Source organism: Nannospalax galili, unplaced genomic scaffold (genome assembly GCF_000622305.1).
Source record: "Nannospalax galili isolate Female #2095 unplaced genomic scaffold, S.galili_v1.0 scaffold475, whole genome shotgun sequence".
NCBI lineage: Eukaryota > Metazoa > Chordata > Mammalia > Rodentia > Spalacidae > Nannospalax > Nannospalax galili.
This window is the reverse complement of record NW_008339435.1, coordinates 2,782,565-2,797,129: the sequence shown is the minus strand read 5'-3', so window position 1 is coordinate 2,797,129 and position 14,565 is coordinate 2,782,565. Positions and strand designations below refer to the sequence as shown.

The 14,565-nt window shown below is 42.0% G+C and overlaps 1 protein-coding gene and 1 non-coding gene across 8 annotated transcripts in view; one reads left to right on the top strand and one right to left on the bottom strand.

The window, feature by feature from the left end:
* Nucleotides 1-14,565, bottom strand: part of Hipk1 (homeodomain interacting protein kinase 1) — a 73,209-nt gene that overhangs the window by 54,747 nt on the left and 3,897 nt on the right. For 3 of the 7 annotated variants that reach the window (XM_029563989.1, XM_008833991.3, XM_029563991.1), the window contains exon 2: nt 56-1,133. In XM_029563989.1, coding sequence (XP_029419849.1) covers nt 56-1,131 — 1,076 coding nt within the window. In that variant the 5' untranslated portion in view covers nt 1,132-1,133. Of the gene's footprint in view, nt 1-55; nt 1,134-6,462; nt 6,470-14,282; nt 14,300-14,368; nt 14,387-14,565 lie in introns of those variants that run through there. The other 4 variants (XM_017798422.1, XM_029563993.1, XM_029563992.1 and 1 more) reach the window with 3 other exon arrangements.
* LOC115070561 lies at nt 4,157-4,226 on the top strand. Its single transcript, XR_003849718.1, has one exon. It is a non-coding gene; the product is annotated as a small nucleolar RNA SNORD36 (small nucleolar RNA).

The window sequence follows — 14,565 nt, the reverse complement described above, 5'->3', positions numbered from 1 at the left end:
ATATAAATACAAGGACATATCTCTAGCCTAGCACGTTTCAGAATTTTGTACTTGCCTGTAGTAGCGTGACTGTAGGTAGGTTGAACACACAGCTTTGGAAACGTGACTAGCAGAACCAAAGTCAATGACCTTCACTCGGTAGGGTTGGCGAACTGGATCAACCAGCATTATATTTTCAGGTTTAAGGTCAGCATGAATCAGACCAAGACTCTTAAGCTTCATCAAAGCTGTGGCCACCTGCTGCAAGATCGGTCTGATGTACTTGAGTGGCAGTGGGCTAAACTTGTTCTGCTTTAGAAAATCATACAAGTTCTGCTCCAACATCTCAAACACAAGGCAGGTATGATTCTTGTGCTGAAAGCACTCGTAGGAACGGACAAAATTATACTCATCAGCATTTTCACTGCTTAGGCGGGAAAGGATGCTCACTTCAATCTGTCCTTGTCTGGCATAGGAGGGGTGGTTCTTCAAGATTTTAATAGCCACAATTTCCTTGGTACTCCGCTTCCAGCACTTTGCCACCTGTCCAAATGTTCCTCGGCCTAGAAACTCCAAGACTTCATAGCTGTTGGTCATAGAGCAAAGGATCTCATGCTGGACGAGTTGGTAATCCCCTTCTCCACTAGAACTGCTACTCTTCGTGGTCACAGTGGTGGTCGTGGCAGCAGCACCCACCACAGTTCTGTTTTGCAGCATGAGAGGGGGATGTTCTTCTATGATCTGCACGCTACCGTTGCTGTCAACTTCCTCACTTTTTCTTTTCAATCCACATTTTTGATATGGCTCAAGCAAAGAAACGTTGCTCCTGTGAGTCAGGGTCTGGCTGCTTTGGAAGGTTGACGTAGCAGCACTGCCTGAGCTATCAGCAGCTGTTACAACAATATGCTCTACTGCAGGTGCTGGGAGGAGGAGACCCTGGTCGTAAGCAGGAATACTGAAATTTGCAACTTGGTGTGAGGAGCTGGCTTGCCCTTGTGTGGCTGGGAGGGTTTTGCTGTGGGTATAATATTTGTCGTTGCTGCTCTGTCCTGAAACATCCCAGCCAGAGGGCTCTATTTTCAGTTTCTTCGCACTGCAGAAGGCACTCGACGACACTGATGGGGGGGAAAACACCTGCAGCTGTGATGCCATACCTACATGGAAAGAAAGAAAAATTAGACCACAAGGATTAGAGTTGCAAAGCTACCAACAGCATATATGAAATCACTTTCAGCTGACAAAAGCTGTACTAATGTTTCCCTCCTCTCAAAAGCTAATTCAGTCTTCGTTTTGAGTCAGGGTCTCCCTTTAGCCCCAGCTGGCCTGGAACTCATGTAGATGAGACTGGCCTCTATCTCATAGAGAGCCACCTGCCTCTGTCTCTCCAGAACTGGGATCAAAGGCGTGTGCCACCAAGCCCAACTAAAAGCTAATTCAGCCTTAACCAACATTCACAGAGATAGTGTCGAAAATGTACCAAAGTGAAGGCTAACAACTCTAGACAAGTCAAACATAAAATAGTGTTCAGCTCTGTCTCCTACATTTGAAAAAGATGGATATGTTGACCAAAAGAAACTAACCAGGTTGATAATAAGGCAAGAGAGTATCTTCTGAAGAAGGAAACTTTCTTAAAGTAAAGTTAATCTTGGAAAAAATACCCTGGGATCAGGTGGCAAGATGGCTCAGTGGGTAAAGGCACTTGTTGCCAAGCCCAGTGGCTTAAATTTAACCCCCAAGAAGCATGAGAAGGTAGGAGAGAACTTACTCACACAAGCTGTCTTCTGACCTCCACACATTCTCCATAGCATGCGCACCCAAACACACACATATACACATATAATAAATAAATGTAATAGTTTTTGAAAAAGAAAAATATGGGAAGAGGCTGGACACTGTTGCACATGCCTGTAAACCCAGAATTTAGAAGGCTGAGGCAGGAAGAAGTCATTCTGGAGTACACAGTGAGATCCAGTCAGAAAGAAAGAGAAATGAGAATGGAGGGAGGGAGGGAGGGAGGGAGGGGGAAGAAGGAGGAGGCAGAGGGGAAGGAGGAGGGGGAGGAGGGGGAGGGGAAGGAGGAGGGGGAGGAAGAGGAGGAGGAGAAAAAATGAAAAGAAAAAAGATGGGGAGAGGAAGTAAAAACAGCCCAGCTGTCCTGACTATCCCACAGATACTTCAAGTTCAGTTAACCAAACGACTAATCTCAAAGGTACTTTTTTCATAATAAAGTCCAAACATTTAACACAGAACACACAGCACTTCATATTTATCTGTTCTCTTCTCAACAATTTGCCCTTCAGAGGCCTTGAGGCTCTATATTAAACCCTCTACCTCCACACTTTCCCTCTTTTCAGTAATTATAACCCAGGATTAGTCATATGCAAAACACTCTCTCAAATTTCTGTCTCTAATCCAGACACCCCCCTTTCCCTCCTCCTCCTCCTCCTCCTTTCTGCCCCTCATCTATAAATCCTATCCAAATGCTCACTTGATACTGCAACTTGGTTACATTACAGGTACCTCAAATTCAGCATGCCTGCAATTAAACTTATGAACTTCCACTCCACTCCCAGTTTTCTATCTCAGTTATGAGATGGCACCATACCCCTACTGACTCAAACCAAAAATCAGAGAGGCAATAGCCTTAGCTTCCTCATCTATATAAAGGTAACAGCAATACCCATTTCAGGAAGCTGTTCTGACAATTAAGCTGTTTAATGGGCAAACCAGTAGTTCCTGACATACACTATCTCAACTCATTCCTCTCCCTGTTCTTCCATGTCTACACTACATAACTTATCAATTCTATCTTCTATGAATAGCTCATCAGCCATTTTTCTCTACCTTTGGTGGCACCATTCTAGTTCAAATTACTAATAGCCTCCAATTAATTGTCTTACATTTACTCAGATCTTTGCTTTCATTTGTTGTTGAATTCATGGTGGTTGTTGGGGGGTTTTAAGTTTCATTTTTATTTTATGTGTGTGAGTGTTTTACCTGCATGTATATAGGTGCACCTGTGCATGCAAGGCCCACAGAGGTCAGAAGAGGGCATTGGATCCCTTGGAACTGGAGTTACAGACACCTGTTAGCTGCCACGTGGGAATCAAACCTTGGTCCTCTGGAAAAGCAGCCAGTGCTCGTAACCACTGAGCCATCTCTCCAGCCCCTTTTGTTTCGTTTTTGAGACAGGGTCTTGTGTATACCAACTGTCCTAGAGTTTGTTATGTAGCTGAGGATAACCTTGAACTTTTGCTTTGCTTTTAAACAGCAAACTAGATAACTGTTCTCCTTTTTTTTGTGAAAAAAAAATTTGTTTTATTTTTTAATTGTGTGTATGTCTGTCTGTGTAGAGGTATGTGCACACAAGTGCAGCCCTTGTTGCAGTCCAGAGGTGTTAGATCCCCTGGAACTGGAGTTACAGGTTGTGGTGAGCTGACTAATGTGAGTTCTGAGAACCAAACTCAGGTGGTCTGCAAGAGCAGTATCCACTCTTAATGGCTTAACCGTATCTCCAGCCTCCTGTTAACCATCCCTCCTCCCTTTCCCCCAGAAGTTTTATATTACTTTAAGTACAAAATTAAAAATCATTAAGCCAGGCCTGGTGTAAGCCTGTAATCACAGCTACTCAAAAGGTAGAGAGGTAGGAGGATCTCAGGTTGAAGGTCTGCCTGGACTACAGTGAGTTCAAGACCAGTCTAGGTAATCCTGTTTCAAAAACTACAAAAGAGAAAGAAGGAAGGGAGGAAGGGAGGGAGCGAGGGAGCGAGGGAGCAAGGGAAGGGGGGAAGGAGGGAAGGAGGGGTAGGGGGTGGTGGTAGCTGGGGATACAGCTCAGTAGAAGAGTATATTTAGTGTTTGCTTAGCATGTGTTGCTTACTATGTACAAAGCACTGGATTCAATCCTCAGTACCCTAGGGTAGAGGGATAAAGATCTTCACCAAGGGGTTAGGGAGATGGCTCAATGGATCAAGTGCTTGCCACACAAGCATGAGGACCTGAGTTTAGATCCCCAGCACCCACATAAAAAGTTCAGGTAGCCATGTGCATCTATAATCCCAGCACTGGTGAAGTAGGTAAGACAGGAGGATCTCGAGAGTTTGCTGGTCAGCAAATCTGGCTGAACCAGTGAACCCTAGGTTGAGTGAGAGACACTTGTCTCAAAAAATATGGGGGACTGCAATGATGTGACTCTGACTGAAGTGACCTTAAAGTGCCATTATGTGAACTTTTTAACCCTGAGCAGAAAAAAAAAATGGGAGCAAGTAACTGTAGAACACACTTGACATCGACCTCTAGCCATCGCCCCCACAGAGAGAGAGAGAGAGAGAGAGAGAGAGAGAGAGAGAGAAATCGATCAATCACAGGCATGTGCCATCACACCTGGATTGCTCTTGCTCTTTAGTTCTTGCAAGGCTACTCCATTATGCTTAACTCCAGGAATATGGTTTCCTAACACAAAACACAAACCTCTCTTCTCTCTCTCTCTCTCCCCCACCCCAACCCCGTCCACACTCCCCACAATCATCCCTCCCACTAGGAATTCTTAACAGCACCTTGGTCTACCCTTAAAATTAGAAATTATTTAGTGCTACATTCCCAGCCACAGTATAAATTCCATGCGGACAGGTATCATCTGTTTTCTTTTTCACTTCTATCACCCAGACCCTACCAGATTCTGTTAATGTAACATAAACACAATGTTGCTGCAAGAAAGTCTTGACGCCTGCCTACCAACTACATTATCTACCGCAACTCACAACCACTCATATATAAACCATAGGATTTTCAAATGCTTGTCTTTGGTTTTTTTTTCTTTAAATGTCCTCTTTTATCTCTGTCGTCCTAAAGATATGGGAGAAGTCTCCACTCTAACCCACATACTATAATTTTACAAGTCATAAGAAAATAAACACACAAAAAGGAAGGAAACATGAGAAAGGATAGATGTTACAGAACATCAAAAAGCAATGTGTAGGGGCCAGGACTGAGGTCAGAGAGAGAGTACTTGCCTTGAATGCACAAAGCCCTGGATTTGATCCTTGGCACCACCAAAAAAGAAAAGGGGAAGGGGTAGCAAATATGTACATTTTTTGTGCCTGATTACTACTAAAAACTAGTTGTACTGTAGTCAGCTACAAAGAAGAAACATATCCTCAACCTTCAATTTCTCAAATATGGTTTGGATTTACTTTAAGCAAGAGTTTCCAAAATTTATACGAACCTTGAAGAGGAAAAAAAGAAAAGCACAAATTAAAAGCTAAGGACAATTCACTATAACTATGAGGTTGTGCATATACAAAGCAACCTATTCTACCTACATCACTGATGTAATACCAAATATAGTAAAAGAAAAATCTGAAACCAAATAGCTCCTTTAAAAATATTTGCCTATTAAAGTATGAACAAAGAATTATTTGTTATATAAAATTGAGCCAAATTGGAAAAAGGAAATGAACCTTCCAAATTTGTTTTCCATATCCTTGAACTATAAATTCAACAATCCATCCAAAACTATGGAGCACAATCTTTATGTAACTAAAAATATTTTGTGGAAGAATTTGAATATAAAATTCAGTTGGCAGCAATTATGAAGAATAGAGGGTCATGACCCGGTAGTAGTACACACCTAGAATTCCAGCACTTGAGAGGTGGAGAGGCAGAAGGATCAGGAGTTTAAAGTTAGCCTTGGCTACACAGTGAGTTTGAGACCAGCCTGTGCTATAAGCTCTCTCTCTCTCTTGCTCTCTCTCTCTCTCTCTCTCTCTCTCTCTCTCTCTCTCTCTCACGCACGCGCGCGCACACACACACACACACACACACACACAAATATATATATATATGAGATCATGTCATAAAGTAATACTGAAAAATCACAAAACACTTGTTTGTTATTTCGGTTTTTTGAGACAGGTTCTTACATAAGTACAGGCTGGCATCAAACTCACTATATAACCAAATAACCGTGAACTCTTGATCCTCCTCCCTCTACCTCCTGAATGTTGGAATTATAGGCATGCACCACCACTCCTAGCCAAAAAATTGTAAAATGTTTTTAACTAGAGAGTCTTTAAAAATATTATTTACTTCCCGGGCATGGTGGCGCATGCCTTTAATCCCAGCACTCGGGAGGCAGAGGCAGGCGGATCTCTGTGAGTTCAAGGCCAGCCTGGTCTACATAGTGAGTTCCAGGACAGCTGGAGCTACAGGGAGACCCTGTCTCAAAAAAACCAAAAAAAAAAAAATTCTCTCTCTCTCTCTCTCTCTCTCTCTATATATATATATATATAGAGAGAGAGAGAGAGAGAGAGAGTAATGTTATTGTTCACTTTTTACCCTATAACAAAATAACAAACACTAATGGCTTCAAGAATTCACTCAACACTACAATAAAACCCATGTTCAGGGGCATTTTGTATATAATTCTCATAGGGAAAGACAAACCTAATCCACCTAAAGGGGAAAAACCACCCAGAATTTTACCGGCCATTCTCACAGGTACATATTGTGCCAGCAGGACTCTTCCAGGTGGCTGATGCTCATTCAGACCTCAGTTAACAAGGTGAGAAGAAAACAGAATCAAAATGGCCTAGAAAAAGCAACACTGTTATTTATACTCCACTCTGAAATGAAGCTAAAAACAGCCATTTCTAGGCACAGATTCTGTTCTACAGACCTGCCTTTCAAACGGGGAGCAATTCTTTTTCCAGGCAAGACCTCTCAAACAAAAATATGGAACTGAGTATCTGTGGATATTTTACTATATATAATGCTGTTAAATTATAATCTTTTCAATTCACATGAGACTAGCTCCCAATAAATTAAAAGCTATTTTTAACTTCCTAAAAACATTTTACGTCTTGGATCCAGCAATGAAAAATATCTCTTCATTTCAAAATTCACTTTCCAAGAACTTAAAGATTGTGATATAATGACAAAGTTGCTCCCTGCATTAATCCCAAACTAGAATGAATAGGCAAAAGGCTATTGGAATTGTTGTTGTTGTTGTTTGATCTAGGACTGTTTCCTGAATGGCTTGTCTCCCCCGTCATCATCCACGGGACTTTGAAAAGTTGTAGAAATATGCAGGTACAGACCCGAAGCCCAGCTTCATCTCCAACATTGTGGAAAGGAACTACATCGTGGGGCAGAGGCTATTGGTATTTGTATTTACTGCTCAAAAGAGAACTGAGTCTTGCTAGAATGAAAGGCTTTCAAAAATAGTTATTTAACAGTTTCTCCACTCCTGGCAGGGCACTCCACACTGTAATCACTACAAGTAGATGATCCTGCGACAAAGAATTCAAATATTATAACACTGCATGGAATGGTTAGGTGCAACAGCCAAGATATCATTTTTCAATGCTTTGCCCTTAATTCTCAGTAACATCTATCTTTGCCCCAACATAACCTATAATAAATTCTTGCTGCTTTTGTTCAGTGTTATCTTTGCTTCTTTAATACAATTTAACAGTTGGTGACCTAAATAACCTAAACTAGTAATACATTGATTTCTTCGTCTAGTATCTGTCCTGGGCTGACATGTGCATGGATGTACATATTTTCCAGTATATACATCCAAATATAGTCTTATCATTATAATGGTAAGAGTACATGCTTTACTGGTCTTTAAATTTTATTGGGGGGGGGAACAACGGACATGTGCCATAGAGCACATGTGGAGGTCAGATAACAACTCTGGGAAGTTGGTTCTCTCCTTCCAACTTTACATGGGTTCCAGAGATCAAATTTGGATCATCAAGCATGGACAGCAAATACTTGCTGAGCCACCCCAAGGCCCAAGAGTATACATTTTGTAAAAGTAAAACAAGATGGGCTAGAAAGATGGCTTGGTAGGTAAAGTGCTTTCTGCACACATGACAACCTGAGTTCAGATCCCCAGCACTCACATAAAAGCCAGGTGCAATGGTACACATCTGGAACACCAGCGCTAGGGATCAGAGACAGGCAGGTCCCAAGAGCTCACTGGCCAGTCAGTCTAGCCAAATTAGCAAGGTTCAGTGAAGATTATCTCAAAAATAAGGTGGACAGCAACAAAGGAGGACACCAAATGTCAACCTCTGGCCTATACGTGGGCATACAGGGGGCACTTACCCCCCCCACACACACAGAAGTGCACATACACACACACACACACACACACACACACACACACACACACACAACAAGAAAGTTTAGGAAGCTAGGCATGGTGGCATACAACTTTGATCTCAGTGCTATGGAGGCAGTCAGGTAGATCTCTGTGAATTCAAAGCCAGCCTGGTCTACATAAGTGAGACCTTGTCTCCAAAAAAAAAAGGGCAAAGAATTTTACCAGAACACCTAAATATCTATTCCATTCAGTTTTCTCTACCCATACTGTACAATTCTGGACTACTTACTTAAACAACCTAAATGGTCTCCCCAAGATTGTCCTCTCAAGTACCCTGTCCATGTTTACCTTTAATTCATTCTTCACTTTCTAACTAAAGCTTTTTAAAAATGCACATCTGTACCCCCCTTCAAAACTATGGAGATAAAGCCCAAAAGCTCAAATTTGTATTAGCAGATCTTTTAAGGTCTGGCGCATGATTGCTCTTACAGTTTTGTTTCACTCACTCTTTTCCCCAGGCACTCTCTCTTCCAAGCAGTACTTCTTAGCAGTACTGTACCAGGGTCTCCTGGAATGAGCCTTGCCTTCTCCTGCCCTAGTTCCTTCATGCAGAATGTGCCCTTTCTGTACTGAACTTCATTTCCCCGCTTAGCTTTTTCTTTTCCTAACATCAACATATCCTAAGACTCTACTTAAAGCTCACTTCTTCAGTATTAGGGCTTGTTGATTTCTACCAAAATCTACTCTCCCCTTCACCTGAGGCACATGTCTAAACTGTTAACCAGTCTTCATCACCAAGAGTAAGGAGTGGATAGGCCTTTCAGAGATCTGGTTTCCACCATGAGATGACACCCAAGGATTGTAAGAGTACCAAAACAGAAAATGGGTCTTGGAGTGATCATGCAGCCCTGAACAGATTGCTAACCTGGAACATCACTTTGATGTGGAACATTTACTTCAGACTTTTACATAAGATAGAAACAATTTTTCTTCAGCTAGATTATTTAGTCAGGCTTAGGCTGACAGAAAAGCCTTCCCCCAAGGGCTACTTTCTATTAGGTCAGGTTCCTGATAAAAGATCCCATAGCACAGTCTACATCTTTACAGTTACACTTACCCATTTAATTTAATTCCTTAACAAACATATATTGAGGCTCTACCGTCTGTCTACCAGGAACTGTTCTAAACACAAGAGATACAGCCATCTTTTAAGATAGACAAGATCCCTTATCTTTTAGAGTTTACACCCTACTGAGGAAACTGAGTCTGTCTGTCCATACATACACACACACACACACACACACACACACACACACACACACAAAGCAACTAGAAATAAAAGCTATGAAGAAAACAAAACATAATGTGATAGTGGTCAAGGAAGGCTCTGTGTGGTGGTGGCATCTAAACAGACCTAATTGACAGGGAAGAAGAACAATTAGTGAACAGATTAGGAACACTATGTGGACAGAGTAGAAGAATGGAGAAAGTAGTAGAAGCAGGCCCCAAAGAGGCAAGAGGGCAGTTCACATACTACTTGTAGGCCACTCTGGATTTTAAATATCATCATTTTATTTAAAAGCTGACTTCTAGGCCAGTGAGATGGCTGAACTAGCAAAAGCACTTGGTGTAAAAGCCTGATGACCTAAGTTCAAATCCCAGAGCCCATGGTATAATTAGGGTTGTCCTCTGATCTCCACAGGCACACCTCCACTCACACTCACATATACACAAACACATACACACAAATAACAGTAATAACTAAAAACTTAAAAATAAATAAAAGCTGGGGCTGGAGAGATGGCTCTGTAGTTAAGAGCACAAACTGCTCTTCCCAGAAGACCTACTTCAGCAGCCATAGTTGGGCAGCTCATAAGTGCTGTAACTCCAGCTCCAAGGGGATCTGACATTTCTGGGCTCCATGGGCACCTGCACTCATGTACACAGATACACACAAATACACACATATACATATAATTTAAAATAAAGCATTTAAAAATAAATAATTAAACAAATAAATATAAGCTGACTTCTAAAGTGCAGCTCTATAAGGATGATCCTCAATAGCAGGGTAGTGGGATGTCATAGTTCTTTTCCTTTCTTTTGTGCTATATCCAGCATCCATCATAACAGCGAGCATCCTGTATGTGCCAAATAGTTCCTAGAATGAATGACTATAAAGAGAACACATTACTTCTCCATATATATAAATGTAACATCTCAGAAATCATTCTAACTAAATTAGAGAAATGAACGGTGAGAGAGAAATGATAGTCTCTTGCCTGCAAGAGTAGATTACTGTTCTAAACATAGTAACCCAGAAGAAAAAAGTAGGCCTGAACCCCTAAAAACACCATTTGAATCAAGTTTGTCACCCCTTTCCTGTAGAACTTACTTCCTTTATGTGAGACTATATGACAAGCCAGTTTCCCAACTGGTATTACAAAGCGAGGGTGTGGAACAGGTGGTGTTAGCTGCCCATGGAGTAACTACACTCTTTGTACTTTAGCAATTTAAAAAATGTTCTAGGGGCTGGAGAAATGGCTCAGCAGTTAAGAGCACTGACTGCTCTTGCAGAGGACCTGGGTTTGATTCCCAGCACTCACATGGCGGCTACAAATTGTCCTTAACTCCAGTTCCAGGGGAATGTGAAACCCTCTTCTGACCTCTGCAGCATTGCACAACATGGGTGCACTCACTTACATGCAGGCAATACACTCATACACATAAAATAAAAAAAAAAATAAAAAAATAAAAATAAATGTTCTAATACTTTGGTAAACTGGCTAAAGGATGCTTTCCTTCAGGGCAGAATATGTTTTCCCAGCTTTCAATACTTCCCTTAGATTGATTCGGTATGTTAAATCTATAGCAATAAAAAAATGAAAAGCAGATGCTTTGTGTTAAGAAAAAGGCACTATGCACTTGGGAGGCAATGGCAGGCAGATGTCCGAGTTCGAGACCAGTCTGGTCAATATAGTAAGTTCCAGGCCAGCTGGGGCTACAAGGAGACCCTGTCTCAAAAAGGTAGAAAGGAAGGAAGGAAGGAAGGAAGGAAGGAAGGGAGGAAGGAAGGGAGGAAAGGAAGAAAGGAGGGGAGGGAGGGAGGGAGGGAAGGAGGGAGGAAGAGAGAGAGAGAAGTAATATTTTACTATGCAACAAGAAAGTCTTCAAGGTTTAAAAAGTTAGGAATCAGGGCTGGAGAGATGGGTCAGCAGTTAAGAACACTGGTTGTTCTTGCAGAAGACCTGGGTTTGAATCCCAGCACCCACATGGCAGCTAACAACTGTCTGTAACTCCAGTCCCAGGGGATCCGACAGCCTCTTCTGACCTCCGTGGGCACTGCACAACACGGGTCCACTTACCTATACGCAGGCAATACATGTATACACATAAAATAAAAATAATAAATAAAAAAAATTTAAAGAAGTTTTTTAAAAAAAGTTTGGAATAAAGAAAACTACAGCTTGCTACAGCTTGAGGAGTTTTCAACATAAGAAAAAGTCAAATGAACAAAGCAGAGATGGACATAAAATGTAAATAGTACTATGTGAGGGCCCCATTCAGATCGAGTAAAAACTAAAGCAGGCTTACGTAAGGTAACAATGGTTTGGCAGATGGGAGGTGGAAGAGGCTCTTTCAAGAATGAGATGACTTCTGCCAGTATGCCAAGGGATGTGGGAAAGGAGTGATACAGAGTTAAGGAAATGGATTTGACTGGTGGAGCAGAAGTACTGAGGGGGGGGGAGTAAAGAACTTTTACAGAGACCTTTTACTCTTTTAAAGAGACGTTAAAATATTCTTTCTAAATCCCCTGATTTTAGATGGGAAAAAGGAAACTCAAAAAGGCCATATCAATTTTACACAGAGCTAATGGGTAGCAATGCTGGCAAAGAATTCAGGTCTTCTGATTCTTTTTCATGAAGCAACAGGGAAAACACTGTCCCGGTGCCCTGAAAACATTTAAAAGAAATACTACTAAGTTTTCTTCAATTACCTCAGAAAGTTGCTGAGGTAATATAGCACCCAAAAAAGAGAAAATTATAAAAGGCACTACAGGGCCAGTAAGATGGCTCAGTGGGTAAAGGCACTTGCTACAAAGCCTGACAACTTGAATTCTATTACCCTATCCACATGGTGGAAGGAGAGAGGCCTCCGCAAGTTGTCCTTTCATGTACAGGTGGACATGGACACACACACACGCACGCACGCAACACACACACACACACACACGTGCGCCACATGCACACACACAGAGAGAAGTAAATCAATAAATATATGTAGCAAAGTATGTACTACAAAAATACATTACGCTTATATGAGTTGGATTTCAACAACCAAAGGAAAGATTGGAATAAAATAAAATAAAATAAAATAAAAGGCAGCTCAGGTAGTCTGTAGTTTCAACTACTAGGGAAGCTGAAGCAGAACACCTTCAACTCAAGAGTTTGAGGTCAGCCTGGTAAACATAGCAATATCCTGTCTCCTTTGAAAAACAAACAAAAAAGGAACCAAAAATTCAAATGAACTGGTAGTTTTATGAAAATGATCATGGTAACGTGTTCAGAACAGCACGAATTCTAAGGAAAGAAAATGGGGAGGAATTAGTAGGGGTTAGATCTAACAAAACATACATGCTGTCATACAGTTATGAAGATGAAAAGAGCAGCTGGCAAATCAGGCTGCTAGTACTTACAAAATTACTTCAAATTACAAAAAGATCAATTAAAATACATAACTAAAAAGCTGCACAAGTTCCAAGTGTAAGAAGTTCATGAGGTAGGTTTGGCTCATTGGTTTCTACCAACAAACCGCTGATGGATCTGTGCTCATAAAAACAAAAATAACAAAAGAAAGAATTCTGTTTTCCAGAGAAACGTGAACTTTGACATTTTTTTTCTTTCAGGAGGAAGTTCTGGTTTTGTTCTAAATCTCAGTACCAATCAATTTGCTCTAAAATCTGTAAAATACAATGTTCAGAAATAAGCTACCCACGAAGATACCACCAGCAAAACTCCTACTTGCCAACCAGAGCCAGAATATTTACATAATCTCATTTTCCATTTTCCTGGTCTGGCTAACTCCAATTTCAACCTCAGATACTTTACCAAAATATTCTTTAAGTCAAAAAGAGTATCTTAAAAATATGAATCCTGAGATAATTGCATACAAAGATCCCAAAATAACCAGCTGAATAACAGTGATTAGGTAAAATGAATTGTTAGTAGATTTTTTTAAATGTTTTACAGAAAGCTTTAAACTTTTATATGGAAAAAAAGCTGGCAGTGGTTTGCATTCTCTATAACCTTAACAAAAACAAAACAAAATCTTACAGACCATGAATCAAAAATAGCTTTACACAAACAAGAGCAAAACTGTAGGTTTTGCAGAGGGCATCAGCCACTTAATTTAACCCCACTTCATCTGGAGCAGGAAGCCATGCTACTGTTTTCATCAGAGTTACTAAGAAACAAGATAAAGGGCAGACTGGGGCAGCAGAGTCTATACTTGAAACTAGTATGTTGATGCACTGCGCACCACTGAGAATTTTCAAAGGTCGCTAAATAGACAAAAATGGGCATCTAGAGCTATCCTTAAATTAATATATACAACTGAGTCAGTGGTTGCGTAGAAAAAAGATTTACTGGAGCCTGGTGCTGTTTTTTCCCCCAGTTCCGGTCCCAGTCCCCCTCCCCAAACAGGAAAGAAAGCGCGCCCAGCATAAACACACAGGCCACTGCTCACTGTTCAGTTCGTCACAACAAACTGGGGGTTAGACCAGCGCTCCAGGAGACCCAGCCTCAGGTTACTCTGTTGCCAAGCACAAAAAGGGACTCAAACCTGTTTCATAGTGTGCGCTCACCCAAGTTTTGGTTGTTTCCCCACCTTTTCCCTTTTAAAAAAAAAAATTTAAACAAGGCTTTGAAAGTAGCGACAAGGCAGCAAAAGTTTCCCTTTGAGCATGAAGACCTCTAGTTCTGCCTTCCAAAGATATACATTTAAGTGGGCTGCTCCCTACCTAATCTCCACCATCATCACAAATTGCAAACCCAACGATTACAGAACACCGGCAGGGAGGATAGTAAAGCTTCCACACCCACCCCACCACCACGGTCTTCCGCAACACCCGGCCCCAAACAGCACGAGAGCGCCCCAAATTGCAGCGACAAGCACAGGGGCTGACACACACAGGCGCAAGCCTCAGTGCAGAACCTGTCCCTGCAGCCGGGGCAAACCCGCCGCGGCTGCAGGAGAGGCCAGGCGGGCCCCCATCACCTCAGGACAACAACGCGTTCGGGAGGGAAGTGGCAGGAGGCAGGGGGAGTTGCCCATTTCTCCCGGCACGCAGTCGTGGCTCGCGGCCGGGCGACAGCACCGCAGGGCAGCAGGATGCGGCGCCCCGGGCCGTGCGGGGCCTGCCAGGGAGGCGCCCACCGCAGGCCAGCCGCCCGAGGGAGCCCGCGCTGCCCGGC